General features: G+C 34.1%; 4 protein-coding genes across 4 annotated transcripts; 3 read left to right on the top strand and 1 right to left on the bottom strand.

Moving 5' to 3' along the window:
• LOC109357984 (exocyst complex component EXO70B1-like) lies at positions 664-3025 on the top strand. Its single transcript, XM_019602054.1, has one exon. It carries the CDS (start codon positions 815-817, stop codon positions 2825-2827), a length of 2013 nt encoding a protein of 670 aa, XP_019457599.1. The 5' UTR covers positions 664-814; the 3' UTR covers positions 2828-3025.
• Positions 5497-8486, top strand: LOC109357976. Its single transcript, XM_019602050.1, has 6 exons — positions 5497-5687; positions 6033-6078; positions 6959-7052; positions 7297-7367; positions 8021-8124; positions 8301-8486. Exons 1-6 carry the CDS (start codon positions 5601-5603, stop codon positions 8337-8339), a joined length of 441 nt encoding a protein of 146 aa, XP_019457595.1. The 5' UTR covers positions 5497-5600; the 3' UTR covers positions 8340-8486.
• On the bottom strand, positions 12330-13241 carry LOC109357970 (calcium-binding protein CML38-like). The gene has a single exon (XM_019602038.1). The coding sequence runs from the start codon at positions 12878-12880 to the stop codon at positions 12458-12460; it is 423 nt and encodes a 140-aa protein (XP_019457583.1). The 5' UTR covers positions 12881-13241; the 3' UTR covers positions 12330-12457.
• LOC109357964 (proteasome subunit beta type-5-like) lies at positions 15281-18540 on the top strand. Its single transcript, XM_019602024.1, has 8 exons — positions 15281-15399; positions 15493-15616; positions 15770-15899; positions 16051-16157; positions 17287-17421; positions 17507-17610; positions 17689-17789; positions 18223-18540. Exons 2-8 carry the CDS (start codon positions 15503-15505, stop codon positions 18348-18350), a joined length of 819 nt encoding a protein of 272 aa, XP_019457569.1. The 5' UTR covers positions 15281-15399; positions 15493-15502; the 3' UTR covers positions 18351-18540.

The following is a 19241-nucleotide window of genomic DNA, read 5'->3' as shown; positions in this document are numbered from 1 at the left end:
AACCTGATAGAAACAATTTATTATATATATATATATATATATATATATATATATATAATATATATTAAATTCTTAAAAAAATTTGTAATTTAAAATTTTAATATTTTAATGTATGGTTGATAAGTAAATAATAATTCATTCTTTATTTCCATTGTTATGAAAATAAGTTTAGATGAATTGGGTTTTAAGGATTCATTCAACCTTTTACAATCAAATTTACCCTTTATACTTTTTATTAATAAAAAATAATACAATGTTATATTTTTTTTATAGAACATTCACTCTTATTTTTGCTATTTTATTTATTAAATACTAGTGTGTACAAGCACGAAGTGCCTGCCGGCGAATATTGTGTGATACTACATATTCAATTTATATATGTTATACTTTTTGTGTGTTTATGATAATGTTTAATTCAATGTGAGATATGTGGTTGATTAATGTATTGGTGGTAGTTGCTTAGGATTTTATAGTTTTTTTGTAAAAATTAAATAATATTAAGGACAATATAGAAAATGAAAATTACACCATGAAAGAAGTTATTTCAAGTTTTGCCTTTATATATAGTATAGATATTATATGAACAGAATAATAATAACAGAAAAGAAACACTTAAAAAAAAAACAAAATAAAAAACCCAACAAAATGACATATCTCCGAGAATAACGCTTCCCGTAATATCTTCCTTTCCCATTCCCTTTCCCTTCTTTAGCCAAGCCACCCATTTTCCTACTCCTTACTCCTTAAACCCAAACCCTACCCTTTACTCTCTCCACCCGATCAGAAACCTTAATCAAACTCAGTGGAGTAAGTTATGACCACCACCACTAGTCTCACCGGCGGCGGCGGCGGAGGAGGAGGAGCAGAGGACCGTGTCCTTGCGACAGCTCAGCAAATCGTGCAAAGTCTCAACACTCCAAAAGAGGTTCGTGATGACATGCTCTTAATCTTCAAATCCTTCGATAACCGTCTCTCTGGAATCTCCGACCTAATCAGAGGCGAAGATTCCAATAACAACGACGAAGATGAACTTCAACGATTCCAAGCCGCCGAGAAAGTTATTCTCAGCTTGGACGCTTCTCTCTCATCTGAACCTTCTCGCCACTTCGCATCTCTCGATTCGCAAAACGTCGCCGTTGATTACTTCTCCGCCGTCGATGAAATCATCAACTTCATGGAGCATTTCTCGATCGATCCGCCATCGTTCGATGACGGCAGAAGTGTCCATGTCATGGTGGAGCGTGCTGAGAACGCGATCCAGATCGCGATGTCGAGGCTTGAGGATGAGTTGCGTCACGCTTTGATTCAGAACACTGTTCCTCTCAACTCTGAAAGTATCCACAGTTCGGCGAAGAGGATTTCACTCTCTTTTGCTTCGCACATCGACGAGAATTTGGATAGCTTCGGCGATACTGGCAGTGATCGCGGCTATGATCGGTTTCACTCGCGTGGAACCAGTTTTGGCGATGATGTGGCTGTCGATTTGGTGAATCCTGATGCGGTTTTTGAGCTGAGAGAGATTGTGGATCGAATGGTTAGGTCTGGCTATGAAAGAGAGTGCCTTCAGGTTTATAGTAGTGTTCGTCGCGACGCATTGGATGAGTGTTTGGTAATTCTTGGTGTTGAGAGATTGAGTATTGAAGAGGTTCAGAGAATTGAGTGGAAAAGTTTGGACGAGAAGATGAAGAATTGGGTTCAAGCTGTTAAGGTTGCTGTTGGGGTGTTGTTGTGTGGTGAGAGGAGATTGTGTGATAGTGTGTTTGGTGAATTGGATGAGAATTATGAGATGAAAGAGATTTGTTTTAATGAGACTTCTAAAGGCTGTGTGCTGCAGTTGTTGAATTTCGCTGAAGCTGTTTCGATTTGTAAAAGGTCGCCGGAGAAGTTGTTTAGGATATTGGACATGTATGAGGTTTTGAGGGATGCCTTGCCTGATTTGGAGGCTTTGGTTTCGGATGAGTTTGTGATTGGAGAGGTTAGAGGAGTGCTGCGTGGACTTGGTGAGGCTGCAAAAGGGACGTTTGCTGAGTTTGAGAATTGTATTAGAAACGAGACTTCCAAAAGGCCAGTCATAACTGGGGATGTTCATCCGTTATCTCGTTATGTGATGAATTACCTGAAGTTGCTTGTTGATTATGGGGAACATTTGGACTTGCTCTTAGAAATTAGAGATGAGGATCTTTATCGTTTTCAGAATGATTTTGGCGGTGATGGTTCTCAGTTTGAGTCCATGTCTCCCTTAGGACGTCGGGTGCTGTTACTGATGTCACAGCTTGAATCTAATCTTGGTGAAAAATCAAGACTCTATGAAGACAACGCAATGCAGCATGTGTTTTTGATGAACAATCTCCATTACCTTGTGCGAAAAGTGAAAGACTCAGATCTTGGAAAGATATTGGGAGATGATTGGATGCGCAAGCGGGGTGGTCAGATACGCCAGTATGCTACAGGCTATCTCAGAGCCTCTTGGAGCAAGGCCTTGTCTTGTTTGAAGGATGACGGGACTGGAGGGCACTCTAGTAGTGCATCAAAGATGGCCTTGAAGGAGAAGTTCAAGAATTTCAACGCATGTTTTGAAGAAATATATAGGATTCAGACAGCTTGGAAGGTACCAGATGAGCAGCTTCGGGAAGAGCTACGGATATCTATATCAGAGAAGGTGATTCCTGCATACCGCTCGTTTTATGGGAGGTTTAGTAGCCAACTAGATGGGAGGCATGTGGGGAGATACATAAAGTATACACCAGATGATTTAGAAACCTATTTATCAAACTTATTCGAAGGAACCCCTGATGTATTGAATCAGACAAGGAGAAAAGGTACATAGGATATGGATTGCTTATAACAGGTGAACTCACTTTGCGAGGATCCGTTGAGAGAAGTTTCATATGTTATGTTTATATTGTACTTGAATAGGTGTTACTTTACAGGTCTTAATGTTAAATGAATGGGAATTTGTGTAATTAGACTCTCCTCCCAATCCCCAATTCCCCTCCTCAATGCTGAAAAAGGAAAGTTTATTGCCCTCTGTGATTACAACCAAAACTATTCATCCTGTGTCTCACACAGTATATTTTTAAAAATAGTACTTTCTAACTCATAGCTAACTTAAATCCTAATGTGGTGTATTTACATATCTGCAATTTTCATAATTGCCGGTTTTCATATGTTGTGAGACAAGGGCTTCCTTACCTGGGAAGTACTATATATTAGTTTGTGCATCGTTTGTGATTGTGTAGCTGATAATGATCAAAGTGAGTAAATAAGCCATAGGTCTAGCAGAAACTGGACGTAATCTGACTGAAGGAACCCTACTCAAGTTTTGTTCATAAAAAGGCTTACATGATTATTACAATGTTGTCAATAACCAAATAAGATTTGGATGAAATAGATATTAGTTGTTATGCTATGTGGTCTGAGTCAATGATGTGAGAACTGAATGATCGTGGTTGTCCTTGGGAGTTATACAGTAGGAGTAGTTTGCAATGAAATTACTTCATTTATGTATGTTGGTCTTGGTCTTGCCTTTTTTTGACACACATCATGAGCACTGTTAGATGCTACATTCGTGCACCTTTTTCTGTCAGTTTTGACTGACTTCATTATAAAATCTCTACTAGTAGCTCTGGCTATTTGGATATGCCCCTTTGCCTCAAAGTTTTACTTTCAGCAAGAATATCTAAACTCATCTGGGGATATGCATTTTCTTTCTGAACTGAAGTCTCAAATAAAGCATACTCATTTTTTTGGTAATCATAAAACATACTCTTTGTTCGGTCATTTGCTTGTATTGAAACTTAGGGTCTGTTTGCGGGTTTCATTTTGGAGGGAAAGGAAAGGCTTGAGAGGTACCTCATAAGTGTATTCCAAGGCTCTCAAGCCTTTCCCTCCCCTCTGTTGCCCTCCAAAAACCAACTCGCAAACGGACCCGTAAGGATATTACATCTGACACTTTGCTCAAACAGTAACTGGATGGTCATCTTTTTTATTATAGTTGCAAATGTTGTTCTTTGTTATTGTTTATACAATTCTTCATTATGAACAAAATTCTTCATTATTATTCATATGACAATAGTGGTTTGAAATTCAAGTCTACTGCCATGTGAAGTTCACTCTCATGTTTTGTAAGCCTGTGGGTTTTGACTCATCGATAGTCTTGTCTTGCTTGCCATCAGTTTTACTCACTAGAGATTCTTCCATTCATTGTATCTATGCAGTTATATTTTTTGTGAATGGCCAGTAAAGAAATTGTCATCTGTATAATTAAATACTACATACTTGCAAGTTGTCATGTTTCAGAGCATTTTGGTTTAGCTTGACCGGCCAAAATTGCGGCTCAATCCTAAGTAAGTCAAATAGTGTGATATGATTATGTCCTCTTACTGTTTTGCTTGCTCCCTCTCTCTCTCTCTCTGTGGAGTGATAATAATTTGGAATTTTGGATTACACATGTAGTATAATAAAATCCAGAACAATGGGGATGGTACTACTGTTGTTTGGTGAGCAACGGTCTACTTTAAATATATCATTTTTCTGTTGGTAATCAATGAGATATAATATAAGTAATATGAGATATTAGGATAACAAGTTCAAGTTCAAACACACTTCTATGTGCAAGTCCAATATATAATATTTATATCTCATTAATTCCAATGTTAAGCAATATCATAATAATATATTTCAAGCAAATCTCAATACTTCCTATTACCAAAATGGGGAGCAAATACATGTTATCCCAAGCTTATGTAATTTCTGTACTCTTTCTTCCTCTTTTACTTTTTTTGTCATCTTATTTCTCACTTTTGTCCTTTTTCTGTATAATCCAAAAGGAGTATGTATTTTGATATTGAATAAAGGTATACAAATAACATTATTTATAAAATTATCTCTAACCTATAAAAGATGTGAGTAAATGTTTGAGAATGTTAATTATATCACCCCTTATCTAAACATTTTATATATCATTCACTCACCCAATCAAAATTTCACCATATCTCTATAAATGCCTATTTAGATATTTATAGAATATCACAACACAACGTTCTTAAGTTGGGAGTGAATATTGAACTAACAACCTTATAAGATAAGAATTAATTCATTATCAATTAAACCGATATATATATATATATGAGCTTTACATTATAATATACCAAAATATAATATAAAAGGGTTATTCTTAAATATTTTTATTACCATTATCACATTATACAATTGAAGAATTTTTTATTTGAGTTAAATTTTTATATATTATCAAAATGATTTTATTTGTCATTAACATTTTTTTATGTATACACAATAAAAATTGAGTTTATAATATAAACTGATTTATCTCACGTTAAAACTTATAGATATTTTTTAATCATGTTACAATGCATTGAGAAAGAATTACAAATTAAATCCCAATCTTTATCCCTAAGAAAAAATGACAATTTACAATTTACATGACATGACGATCCAATTCATGATCCATAGTCAATAGTCAATGAAAGAGTCCACAAATATTCCTTAGGTTCATTCAACATATATATAGAGCGCGAATTGAGAAAGTTAGTGTTGGCTCCAAAACACTATCGTGCGATTGCGAGTGTTGATTTTCTTCAATGGATTCAGCGAAAAGCGCTTCTCCATTCCTGGCTAATCTTCCTAATCGTGGCGTTCTCCCTTCCACCGCCGTCTCTTCCAATTCGGTATCATTCCCTCTCTACTTTTTCACTAATTACTGCACCGTTAAATTTCGCATACCGCCGTCAAAAACGGTGGATTCAAATCTGAAGTTTTCGATCTTTTCAACTAGAAGTGTAGGAGTAACATTCCATATATAATTTTTGTAATGTTGAATTTCAGAATTTTAACCTAAGTTTGTTAATATTAATACAATTTGCGGAAATTATACTTAATTCCCTGATTTTTAACTTAATTACGCTGAACTCCTTGAGGACCTTATGCTGTAAACTTGATTTATTATCTTTTTATATTTTTTATGATTTTATTCCATAGATGTTATTTTTGAATTTGATCTTCTGATTTTGCAGGGTGGAATGCGGGTCTATATATCCGTTGGTGATACCTCACCTCCAGGTCTTCTCATTCTTTATCTTAATTGCAATTCATAATGTATAGTGTAACAGCTTCAATATTGTTATATTATATATTTTCATTTTTTATCGGGATAGAAAGTCTCTTCTATAGAAATTTGTGTTAAGCTATGGCAATTAGTTATTAATATGATATACTCCTTGGCAATAAGTTTCATTCACTTCACCAGAGTTAGAAGAACATTTCTTATCATTGATAAGAAACAGTGTGTTTTAAACTGTGGCCACAATTGTGGTTACTGTGATACGATTGCTGTAATATACCCTCCCAACTTAGGGTTAGTTTGGAAGTTGGATTTTGGAGGGGAAGGAAGGGAAAGGGAAGGCTTGGGAGTCATCAAATACACTTTGTGAGATGACTCCCAAGCCTTCCCTTTCCCTCCAAAATCCAACTCCCAAATAAACCCTTAGTGACCATGAGTTCATGAGTTCAAATCTTGGAAATAGTCTATCTGCTTGCGGGAGTAAGGTTGCATACATCTACCCTCCCCAGATTCCACTAAGTGAGAGCATTGTGCACTGGACCACCATTTTTTTTTTTAACTGTATTTTCCACCAACTTTGTCAAGCATGCTCAGACCTTTATTATCTTGTTTTCCTAAAGTGAAGATTCATTTTCTAAATGGATCACATTATTGATTTTTTGTTGTTATGTACTTTGTGGAAACTTTGGGATCATATGATAAGGTTAAAAGCTCCTGCCACCCTCTTGACAATGTATACTAATCCGGTCTCCGACTTTGAGCCACCTAGCTACACATGAATCATGTTAAACATGCTAATTGCAACAGTCATTTCTCTTTAGTTGTTTTTAAGTAGAGAATTGTTGTTCAGTGGAGATTCCGACTCTCTTTTTTATCCAGAGGGCCAACTTATCAAGACAAACCAACAGAACATACTAATCAGATCACTTACTCTGAAGAAACAGAAGGATGCATCTGAAAGTTCGAGAAAAAGGTATTATTCATACCTTTTATAGATTAGTAACATTTCTAGTGTGCGATATTATATTTATACAAAATTCCCAACAAATTTGCTGCCATGTTCTCTCTTTTGGTTAAAAACTTATGAGACATGTTTCTCTTGCCACTCGCCAGCTTCTTTAGTGGATTAGTTTATGGCATTGTCTCCCATTGTTTGATGCCTATATTTTTATGTTGTCTTAGTGTTATTAAATCCTGTCTCATGAACAATTTATCAGGCCTGCTGAAAAGGTTATGGAAAGCAAAACTCCAGCAAAGAGAGCAAATAGTCAAATAAACTCTCTACAGGGTGGGTTCATATGGTCTTTCTAGTCTATTGCATTGAGTAAGCCTGATTGGTCTTGTATATCTGCTTGTAAATTCAAGTTGGTCTTGTATATCTTCTTTACATTCAATTTAATAGGGAAGACCTCAGATTCCACAGCCTTGTTTATATAAAGTATGATAAATGTCACATTTATCCTTGTTGATTTGATACATGATTCGTGTAATTGATGCTACATAAGTTTTTTGTTCATTGTTCCATATGCACTATACAACATAAAAAAATGACTTTATAAGTAGACTGAGGAATAATGTAAATAAAGTAAGTTAAGCTGTCACTTGAGCTTAACCCAGGTGTTTGTGATAGGTAAGGATTTAAGTTGAGCTTATGTGATCAAGTTGTGGTAACAAGGCCTAATTTATCTACAGCCTTTCTACTTTAATAGGCGATGTTTTTTTTCTTCTTTTTTTCTTTATAAGGGGATGGGACAGAGCACAACTATCTGGGTTTGAACCCAGGTGTTCATGCTTAACGTCTCACGGCTCTACCGACTGAGCTGACTCTTAGGGGGTACCTACAACCTTTGTAAAATGTCTTATTTCGCCTCAAGCATTCTACCATATCTCAGTATGACTTATTTTACTCTGTCTTGTTATGTATGGCTTTTAAACATTCAGACGGATCAAGCAGTCAAACATCTCATAGGGACTTCCAGAACTTGACTGTAGAGAGGCTCCGTGCACTTTTGAAAGCTCAAGGTCTTCCGACCAAGGGAAGGAAGGCAAGTCTCATGGTTTTATAATTTTCCCCCTAAAAGTTGACATGAACGTTAACCGGTATACAATGGTTAATTGGTTATAATCCATGAAGGATTATTGTTAGGGTACTTGCATTTGTATTTTTTATTTATATTATTCTGGTGTTTTGTTTTTACTAACTAGTGAATAATATCTGCAGGATGAGCTTATTTCACGTCTTAAAGAAGCAAATAGTTGAGCATAGCATGAAAGGAGGAATAGTCTGTTCATTAAACATGTGATGTAAGAGTATAGTTAGTTTACTTTTATGTAACATAGAATCTGAAACCTAATATATTACTGCTGCCATATTTGAATATTTCAGGAGCATAATGTTTTGTTTGGCATGCATATCAGCATATTATATTTAGTCTTTGACCAAAAAATGCACAATTAGTTTTCACACCCTTGGTGGCTGTCAAGTTGCATTCCTTTTCTGTTTTTTTAAATCACCTTCATTAAAACGTTATAACTTACTCTTTGAAAATTGGTTGTCAACTTTTTTTGTCAATTCACTGGTACATGGGATGGGGGTGTGCAATGGAATTCACCTTCGCTAGTGCATCTCATCTTTGTCCATCCCATCTCTTGTTAACCTTGCAATGTAGAGGGTTTTTATGGTAACCTTTCTTGTCAGTATATCCTACATTATTTAGCTTTGTATCTATATTTGTTCAAAAAGGTCAGTAAAGAGAGGTGAAACGGTAGAGAAGAGAGAAGTTGATAAGAAAAATCATTTTTTTTCCTTTGTTATAGGGGAGAGTTTGAGAAGAAAGAGTAAAAATACAGTTAGATCAAGCAAATTTCTTTCTCCACTCATGTGATGAGAAAATGATAGAGGAAGACTAACTGAGAGGGTGAAAAAAACATTTTTTTCTCTTCCTTTTTTAAACAACCAAACAATACAAAAATTCATGATATTTCTCATCTCTGGTTCCACTCTTAATTTCTTCTCTCCAACCAAAAGGAGGGTAAAAGTGTATTAAATATTTAAATATAAGGAGCCGTTGAAGACAATGAATTGGTGCTCATAGATGTGCATACCAGAACTGATGGTTGAGAATTAAGGTGAACAATGAAAAGCTAATGGATGGTCACAATTAATACTTGAGTATGTTGTGTACGAACTATAAAATGTTTTCATGCTGGTCCCTCTGGTAAACATCGTTGTCTCATAGAGCTAGGTGATCCCTATGGTAAATCGTGTTTTTTTAGTTTGCCAAAAACTATGTCATTTTGCATTACATCCCTGTTTGTATCTGTTTGGAGACACCTGTACTCTTCATCTTCAACCTGATTTAGAGTTGCAGACTTTAATTCGAGACACTTTTGCCTGGCTTATTTTTAGTTTCTCTTCTCTTCGATAGAAGTTAGGCCAAACACATATTGAAAGGCTCCTAAAAAAAGGAGATAAATTTTATACATAAAACTAAAGGGGATGAATCTTCTCTGGTAATGGATTACAATACTAGAATATATTTTTTGGTATAATCAATGATATATGTTACCCTATTTGTAAGGAATTAATTCTTTTTGGGTACAGTTGCCTCTCCTAATAAATATTGATTCTAGGAATTGAATTTTTTATCTTTTGATCTATTTGAGAATTTAATTATACTATTAGATCAATGTCTTGGGAATATAAAAATGTTGTTTAATAATTTGTATAGTTAAAATTGTATAAGACACATGTCACGATGTATACAAAAGTGGGACACCCGTCTAATCGCAACATGGACCACTCTTCGAATCCCAACATGGAAAAGACATCAATGTCACTCTTTAGTCATATACTTTTTTCTTTGTTATTATTCCTCTTACGTTTTCTTTTATTAGAAGTTTAGAACCACTTTTCCTCAACTTGAAATTGAAACTATATATTTATACATCTAGTGTGAATCACCATACTCATCCAAATTCGGAGATTGGGAACTTTTCTTCAGAATTCTTCATATTCACCTTCATTTCAAAATCAAACATAATTCTTCAAAATTATAGATATGATGAGCCTTTTTTGTATTTCTTCTTCAAAATAGTATAAAAGAAAACACCCATTAATATGAAGACCCTCAAAAGGAGAAGGACGAAAATAGAAAATTGGTGATAAGAATAGGTTTCAAACATCAAATGTATGAGGATAATGTGTTACTTTTATTTGACTTGTCACAAATTTATTTGCTTCACCTATTACCCCTAGAGAAATTTAGATAGAGAACTTCCAAAAACTAGATAATGGGTTTCTCATGATATTAAATTATGAAAATTCCGATTCCCCTCTCGTCCCATCAACATGATAATTCTAACCATGACCTTAACCTTGGAACATATTAACCCTATAGCTATAAGTGAACTTTGGACAATCATAGTTTATTGTGCAGACAAAGACAAATCAGCTCAATGAGATACGCAGAAAAATATTCAAAAATTCAATTTTAAATTAATATTTTTTTAGAGAATTTACATGAAATACAAAAAGTGAAACATGTGTTTTTCAAAAAAAAATTATACTTGGCAAAATGATTTAATAATTTTGTATTATTATTAGGATTTAATAATTTTGCCAAACCATGAACATACGAAAAATAAAATCAAAATAGAATAAATATAAAATTATAACTCATTTTCCAATTGGGCCAATCGTGTTTAGAAGCCCAATTTTAATTGAACAAAAAATTTCACTGATTTGGTTGGGGCATGCCAGGCCAGTGCTATAGTGCAAGACACAGGCGACACAAGAGAAATCCAATAGCAAGCTATTGAGGTGACCTCTCCCCCTTAAAAAATTAATTTAATATCATGTGAGCCAATAACTCACATATCAGATATTAAACTGATAAGAACAGATACTACACTTGATCTTAGCCAAAAGGCCGAGAAAGGTATGAGTTTTACATTTCCACGAGGCTGATTTTATAATATAGTCTTGGGTGCTTGCTTATTTTCTGGACGATGTGGTACTTGATAACAGACTGCACTTCACCTCTCTCCTGATCACATTTCTATCTTATACTTTTGTGACTAGAAATGTAGTATTTGTATTATTAGGATTCGACTATAAACATCTATCTTATGCCTTTCTATAAGCTCAAATATCAAACCCCTTCGCTGTTGGCTATTGAGTTTTGCCCAACATGTAACTGTTAACAAGAAGACACTGCCATCAACTGTAAGCTTGTCTAGTTACACTATTTTTGATAAAGATATAAAAAACTTGATTGAAGTACAAACACCCAAAATGAAACTTTAGTTCCACATATGAAAATTGATTTCCTCAAACATATTAGAGAAAGAATAAAAAAAGGGTACTTTTCATTTCACAAATCAAGGTGAGGATAATCTCCAAGAGGGTATGAGCAAATTTTCAATGTGGTGACCGGAGGAGCATTCCAACCAGGTGGCTTGTAATTGGAGTATCTGTTGTTACTCTGGGGATATGGTCAAAGAAACCTTCCATGGCATCAATGATTAAAACTAGTTTTTTTATTAAAAAGTTGAATGCATTTGAATTATCAGTTTATCACCTTGTGTATGGTTAAGATTAATTCAGATCTTAGATAACTGCAAAATTAGGGAATGGATTTAACTTCCTAGTATTCTCTATCATTTTTATATTCACATGCTAAGCTAAGTTTACTTTTACTAACAATATTTTTCTGCTGTGGGGGAAACAGAGGAAAATATAAACAAAGTTAAGTGAAAAATCCGAAGTGAAGAGTATGCACGAGCCTAATCAAGTCAACAAAACTGAAGTTTTTCATTATTATAGGCGAATTTGACAGTATCTCAGAACTATATTTATTTGGTAACAAAAGTTAACATCTTTTCCTCTCCTATCAGTTTTTAAATCCATTAAAGAAAACATTATTGGACATTTAGAATGGTATCTCAGCCATGACTTATATATTTTACTTGGTTTTTCAGCTATCTTGACATGAGAGGCGTGAATGAAATTAAGTTATCCTCACAACTGATGTCTATGAGGATGATGTGATTCTAACTTTTATAGGTGAAGTGATTATCCAATTGTGGTCCTCAATACAGAAGATATGCTAAAAATTGATGCATTTCTTTTAGCCAAGTTACTATTCCATATATCCTTATTATTGAAATGCAGCTAGAAAAAACAATTTATAGTTATATGCCTTTCAAAAATGGAAGAAAGAAAAACAAATTTATAAATCAGTGATTTGTGTCTACTAGCTAGAAATCATAACAGAATTAGGAATACTTAATGTACAAACAAATCTATAAAAACTAGCCACCCCTTCATAACCAATAAACAAATAAGTTATACATGAGCCACAATGAATCAATGAATCACTGCATCATAATTCTGAATTCTTCAAAGCTAAGCATGCCATCCCCATTCAAATCAAACCTACTAATCATCAATTTGCAATCATCAACAGACTTAGATTCCCCCAACTTTTTCAACATCCTCTTCAAGCTCTTTGGTGTTATGAACCCACACTTTTCCTTATCATAAATCTCAAAAGCTTCTCTCAAATCCATCAACTTCTCTTCCTCTCCCCCTGCTTCCATCAACTTCGCAAAATCCTCCAAACAAAGTAATCCATCGCCATCCGAATCCATTGCCTCAATAACCATTTCAGCTTCTTTCAATAGAAGCTCCCCACCCATCTTACAAAGCATGTTCCTTAGCTCATATGGTGAAATCTTACCATCCCCATCTTCATCAAAGTAGCTTAGAACACGCTCAAACTCAGGATCTCTCTTCATATCAGAAGAACGATACTCGATTATCCCAGAGTCAGCTCAGTTGGTAAAATTGCGAGATATAATATATGAAGTGTGAATATCTGATTTCAAACTATTATAAATGGGCTTCTTTCACTCCCCTTGAAAAGAAAGAAGAAATATTTGTATATCAAAATAAAAACAATAAGATGCAAAGCTAAAAGAAGAACTGAAAGGGAAACTATATATGTTTTGCTTTGAACTACAAATAACAAATGGGACTTGTATTTATATGCATGAAATTGTGGGGTGAGTTTTGTATGAAATTATTGTATAATTGGCGCGTTAAGTAATAACTGTCCATAAGATTGCGACGGTGGGAAGGTGCTGGTAGTGTTCGATAGAGGAAGAGCTTGGTCATTATTACGTATGCATATATCTTATGTTGGTGTCTGTAACACGGGTTCAATTAGACCAAGACAAAGAAAGTGTCCTTAGCGTAGGCCTAGGACTATTTCTCAAAGTTTCAAACGGCCTAGAACAACCCACATTAACGGTCAACGGCCCGTGAACTTGTATTCATAGCTTCTAAGAATTTCTTTTACTATTACCTTCTCACCTTATACTTTCCTATAATTAAAAAACTAATTTTTGTAAAAGTAGGTGATTGTCCTCGTAACAACAAATATTGCTTATAAAAATTGAGCATTTGATACTTTAGTCTTTCTAAAAATCTAGGGATACCTTATCAAAGTAACTTGATATATTGGTGTTGCTTCAATAATACTTGTTTATTTCAACTGCAACTAGAATTCTGTAGTGGTAATTATGTGGTTGGAGGCTAAAAAAAGTCAGGGACGATCGCCAATAAGGTGATAAAATTGACTGAAAAAAAATAAAATAATAAATCATAGAACTTATCAGGAGTTCAGAAAGCAGCGTAAATTATTAACGTATAATACTAGGGTTTATAAAAAAACTCTCTCAAAGGGGTCAAGTTCTTGTTTTATGTGGAATAAGTCTTGACTTATAATTTCCTTATATGACTTATCAAACACAATTTTTATCTCTCACTTTATCTTTTATATATTCCAAGAAATATATCCAAAAAAAAATGTGTCTAAAAGTTGTTGCAATTTAATGTCAATATGATATTGTTGTAATCATAAATCAGTTCAGTATATCCTGTCAGGAAAACCATGTAATTTTCATAAGAGTTAATTACAATTATACCTCTGGATTTTAGTGAAATTATACAAATTACCCCTCACTTTTTTACACATACATAAACCTCTTATAGTTTTTATACTTTCATTACACTACCCATGCATGAGAAATAACTGTAATCTTTTAAACAAAAAATGTGATAAATTCATTAAGTTAAACAAAACATGGTATATTGTGAGGAAAAATCTAAATAATATACAAATCAATGTATCTTTATTATTTTTTGTTACAAAATTCATCAACAATTCTAAAGAGATATTGTTTAAATTGTTCTTATATTATATCGTAACGAATCAACCAAAAATAATAAAGAGGTACCGACTCATATATTATTTGGACTTGTCTCCACAATATATCATGTTTTGTCTAACTTAATTGCATTTATCACATTTTTTGTTCAAAAAATTACACTTATTTCTCATGCATGGGTGGTCAGTGTAACGAAAGTAGAAAAGTGATGGGTGGTTTGTATATGTGTAAAAAAGTGAATGATAATTTGTGTAATTTTACTAAAGGTGTCAGTGTAATTTACTTTTCCATAATGTAGTTCTTGGAGCTACCATACCATAAGTAACACTTAATCCTAATCCAAACTAAAGATTTGCCTTTTTTATGTTTAACCCTAACATAAGCCATGGTAAAGCATTTGAATGTTGTATTATGATTCATACTCTCTCTTACTATTTCAGTCTCAAGTGATACATTATTCATGTAGGATGATATATGATACATTATTCATGTAGGACGATATATGATACCTTATTCGTGTAGGACGATATACAATTAAAAAAACTCACCATACATATCATCCCTTATAGAATCATTGCCCCAATAGTTGTTAGAGAGATGCAGAATAGGTTAAAGCCTTATGTATCAAGTTTAAAGATTCACCGAGCAAAAGAGAACAAAAACCATGGACTCAATTTAAGATTTTTTTTATTTATAATATCCATGCAACTCTTTGTTTGAAGGATAAACAAATAGTTGCATGGAGATTTCTTCTTAGTGTCTAATCTTCTAAAAAAATAAAGAATATAATATCTATGTATTGTCACAGTCATTATATCATTTATCATTTATTTAAATTATATAGTACCAATGTTGATAAGATAAAATATGAATGATGCAACAATGATGTATGACATTTGGTGCATACATTTTTCTAGTGAAAAATAAATGGTTACTTAAATATATTTGGGTTGGGCTGGTCCACACCAATAGTGTAGTTATCAGCCCATAGAGCCTCTTTCCTTTTCCCCAAATCAGCAACAGTTTTCTTTCTCTTCAAGATTGCACAACACAGATCTCACACTGCAACATTTCTCTCACAATCGGTATTTCAGCTTATCTTTCTCCCAATATAATATTTTGTTATTTACGGAAATAATATTATTATTTTTATAAAAAAATGATTTTTTTCTGGTTAGGTTTACAATCATGAAGCTTGATACCAGTGGTCTTGAATCATTCTCCACACAACTTGGAATTCAAAGCAATATCATTGGAGAAATTTCGTCTTCAACATCATTCGATCTTCCAAATTCAAACGATGTGAGTAACTTTTTGTTCACCTTGCAAATTTTTAAAATTACGATTTTTATATATTGTTAATAGGGTTTCAATTGAATTACTAATAGGTTAAAAGTGTTGAAATTTATCTTCTGGGTTAGTGGTCTTATGAAGTTTTATGTGTTTGTTTTTTAGTTTGATGGGTTTGTGAAAGAAGCTATTCAAATGGTGAAGCCTGCAAAGGGTACTACAACTCTGGCTTTTATATTTAAAGATGGTGTTATGGTAGCTGCTGATTCTCGCGCTAGTATGGGTGGATATATATGTGAGTCTTCAACTCTTGTTTCATCTTTTCATATGTTTTGATATCAAACCCATTGTGGAAAGATGATTTTTTTGTTAATTGTTTATATTGATGCTAGTTAGACAATGTGTTTATTTGTTTAATGTTAACCTTTGTGCTTGATTATCTGTAGCATCTCAGTCCGTGAAGAAAATTATTGAAATCAATCCATATATGCTTGGGACGATGGCTGGAGGAGCCGCTGATTGCCAATTTTGGCACAGGAATCTTGGGATTAAGGTGATGCATGCTATTTTTTGAAATTGCATAATATCACTTTTTTTGTCTGCCTTATTCTCTTTTGCTTGGTGTATTTTACTCTTATATTATTGTATGCACATTAGTGTAGATGCTTTTCCTTAGAAAACATCTAGACCAGTAGATACTCTAATGCCGAGAATGGTACTGTATAGCAGTAATGGTTTTGCATCAAACTACGTATAATAACTCAATGGAAAATGATATATCCTCTTACTAAATCCTCCTACCCACAAGAAAGTGATATATCACAAAGTGATACTTTCTTTGTTAATGATTAGTTTACGAGTGACATATGTCACTTTCTTGTGGGTGAGAGGATTTAGGAGGAGGATATATCATTACTATAACTCAATTCAGATAAACCATCTTATTGATTCTGTGCCTTCAAACCTGATGGGGTTATCTTCTCTATAAAATCTACTTCACTTGAAACCCCAGAAGGTTTACAGAACGATTTTTTTAATGTGTGAAGGACCCGTTTTAACTCACCCAAAATAGCTACGTTTGCATTGGGAATCGGTGCATTTATGAAATCCATGTGCATCAATAATTGTTTGTTCATCGATTCCTAATGTAAACTTATCCATTTTGGCTTGTTAAAATGTGCCCTTGGACACAGTCAGACAAACCCTTTAAATATTATTGTTTGCGGTTGTGGGCCTAATGGGGACATGCTAATGGTCTTGGATGGTTGTTAAAACTGTAGTAGGCTTGTACTTTTGCCAACAGAAAATCATCATTGTTTCATTGTGTTACTTCATGGGCCCTTTACGCCGTTTTTACCTTCATAGTTCACGTACATCACCTTTTGTTCATTGTCTTCCATTTACATTTTGGATTCGTAATACTTATGTTGATGGCTTGATGCATGTTTCGTATCAACATTTATATATGCGGAACTCTTGATCAATTTTCTGATTTACTAAACGTTTCTATATGCCTAAATTCCTATGGTTTTCAGACCCTTCATTTTTCCAGTTAGTAGAACTAAATGTCTTAATTCACTTGAACTAAAAGGACTATACTTTACAAGCTGTACAAATTTTTATCATTTAATCTTTTGCTTTCCAATACGATTGTTTATCTGATTCAGTTATACTCTCTTTAGTGTCGGTTGCATGAGTTAGCAAACAAACGAAGAATTTCAGTAACAGGAGCCTCAAAGCTACTTGCAAATATTTTATACTCTTATCGTGGAATGGGATTATCTGTTGGTACCATGATTGCTGGATGGGATGAGACGGTAATCTACATATTCCAATTACTAAATGGCTTTTACTCTGCTGGTCCTATACTCCTACAGTACCCCATAATGGATCACTTTTCAGGGTCCTGGTCTGTATTATGTTGATAGTGAAGGAGGAAGACTGAAAGGCACTCGATTCTCTGTTGGATCTGGTTCACCATATGCTTATGGTGTATTGGACAGCGGGTTAGTTAAACTGTTTTGTTTTCTATATATCACATAGAGCTCCTCATCAATTTTCATCCACATTTTTTGTACTTCTAGATACAAGTATGACATGTCAATTGAGGAAGCTTCTGAACTGGCTCGACGAGCAATTTATCATGCAACCTTTCGTGATGGAGCTAGTGGTGGAGTTGCTAGTGGTACCTTTTCTTTCTTCCATATAGACCACTTGCAAGCTGCATCTTCATATTGACATTATATCTGTGCTTCTGAGTCTGACATTTCATTTCTCCCCCTCCCACCAACAGAAAAAAATGCTATAGCTTATTCATCATGTCTTGTGTGGGTCACATGCATTTTTATTTGAGCACAATTATCCACATGCTTGCCCGAGGCGTCTTTCTATCTGTTTCCGGACAATTTAAAATATAGTCTATACTTTCTAACTGGGTAGGATGAAATGGTTGAAAACATGTTTAGCAATTATGCATCAGTTTGTACAGGTGCATCATTTTAGTTACTACTGACTAGGTCAGCATTTTCCACCCGCTATTTTAGACACATAGTTATAGCCATTTATTTGTAACACATGAAGCTATTGTCTCACTAATCTGTGGATCTACATCATTGTAGTGTACTATGTTGGACCAAATGGTTGGAAGAAATTGTCTGGTGATGATGTTGGGGAACTCCATTACCATTACTACCCAGTTATCCCAAGCACTGTGGAACAAGAAATGACCGAGGCTCCCGGAGTTTGATGAAATTTAGTCATGGATGTCTTCTTAAGTTTCTATTACTTTGCTTCCTTAGATTCAACTGGCTATGAAATTGTTATTGTTTTGGATTCGAATATTGACATTGCTTTGATTTTGATGTATATCAGATTATTAGTGCTGATACCAAACGACATTTGTCATGAGTTTAATACATGTCCACCGTAAGTGTAAAGTTTTTACATTCTGGTTGCATTATTCATTATTCATGAATATTATTTTTATTTAATGGGTCAATTATATTAATAAATGATGGATGATAATACGCTGACTATATAAAAAATTTTCCACTATCGAGAATTGCACACATTTCTTGGAATTTCTATCTAAGACCTTACAAAGTGCTAGATGAATCATAATAAATAAAGCAACATGGGATTGGGAATGGAACGGGATGAAAGGTTCTATTGCTCCCTAGTTTTTTTATAATGAAAAGATAGGAGTGGAATTTGTAAGTCTTTTTTACATTTTATTTCATATCATTCTCCTCCAGATAATGGGAAGATTTCTCTTCGTATTACCAGGGTGTCTCCTCACCCTTTTGAGGAAGGAACTAATCACTTTTAGGTTATGTGTATGTTCTTCTCAATAAATGTCGTTTTCAGGAATTATACTATTGACCTTTTGGTCATCCAGGGGATCTAGTGAAACCTACACTATTGGACTAGCATTTTGTTGGTTCCAAACAATGAGAAGATGCTTCACTTTCTACACTTTTATTATTATTTTTATTTCATTACATTTCACTCTATCTTCTTTAAACCTTAAGGTGTAGGTAGGGCTGGAAACTAGTCGAATCAGAACTCAGTTTGATTTAGCTCGATAAGGATTAGCTCAGCTCGAAACTCGACTTGGGTTCGATACGACTTATTTTTT

This window comes from Lupinus angustifolius, chromosome LG01, assembly GCF_001865875.1.
Source record: "Lupinus angustifolius cultivar Tanjil chromosome LG01, LupAngTanjil_v1.0, whole genome shotgun sequence".
NCBI classification, from domain to species: Eukaryota; Viridiplantae; Streptophyta; class Magnoliopsida; order Fabales; family Fabaceae; genus Lupinus; species Lupinus angustifolius.
The sequence above is the reverse complement of the archived record's forward strand: the minus strand, read 5'-3'. Positions and strand labels throughout refer to the sequence as shown.

What these genes read in the sequence shown, in the direction of transcription:
- LOC109357984 (XM_019602054.1), top strand. Translation starts at nt 815, where the DNA reads ATGACCACCACCACTAGTCTCACCGGCGGCGGCGGCGGAGGAGGAGGA.
- LOC109357976 (XM_019602050.1), top strand. Translation starts at nt 5,601, where the DNA reads ATGGATTCAGCGAAAAGCGCTTCTCCATTCCTGGCTAATCTTCCTAAT. An exon ending in CCGCCGTCTCTTCCAATTCG is followed by an intron (nt 5,688 to 6,032) that starts GTATCATTCCCT and finishes CTGATTTTGCAG; the next exon opens with GGTGGAATGCGGGTCTATAT. An exon ending in TCTGAAAGTTCGAGAAAAAG is followed by an intron (nt 7,053 to 7,296) that starts GTATTATTCATA and finishes ACAATTTATCAG; the next exon opens with GCCTGCTGAAAAGGTTATGG.
- LOC109357964 (XM_019602024.1), top strand. Translation starts at nt 15,503, where the DNA reads ATGAAGCTTGATACCAGTGGTCTTGAATCATTCTCCACACAACTTGGA. An exon ending in TAGTATGGGTGGATATATAT is followed by an intron (nt 15,900 to 16,050) that starts GTGAGTCTTCAA and finishes GATTATCTGTAG; the next exon opens with CATCTCAGTCCGTGAAGAAA. An exon ending in TATGGTGTATTGGACAGCGG is followed by an intron (nt 17,611 to 17,688) that starts GTTAGTTAAACT and finishes TTGTACTTCTAG; the next exon opens with ATACAAGTATGACATGTCAA.
- LOC109357970 (XM_019602038.1), bottom strand. Translation starts at nt 12,880, where the DNA reads ATGAAGAGAGATCCTGAGTTTGAGCGTGTTCTAAGCTACTTTGATGAA.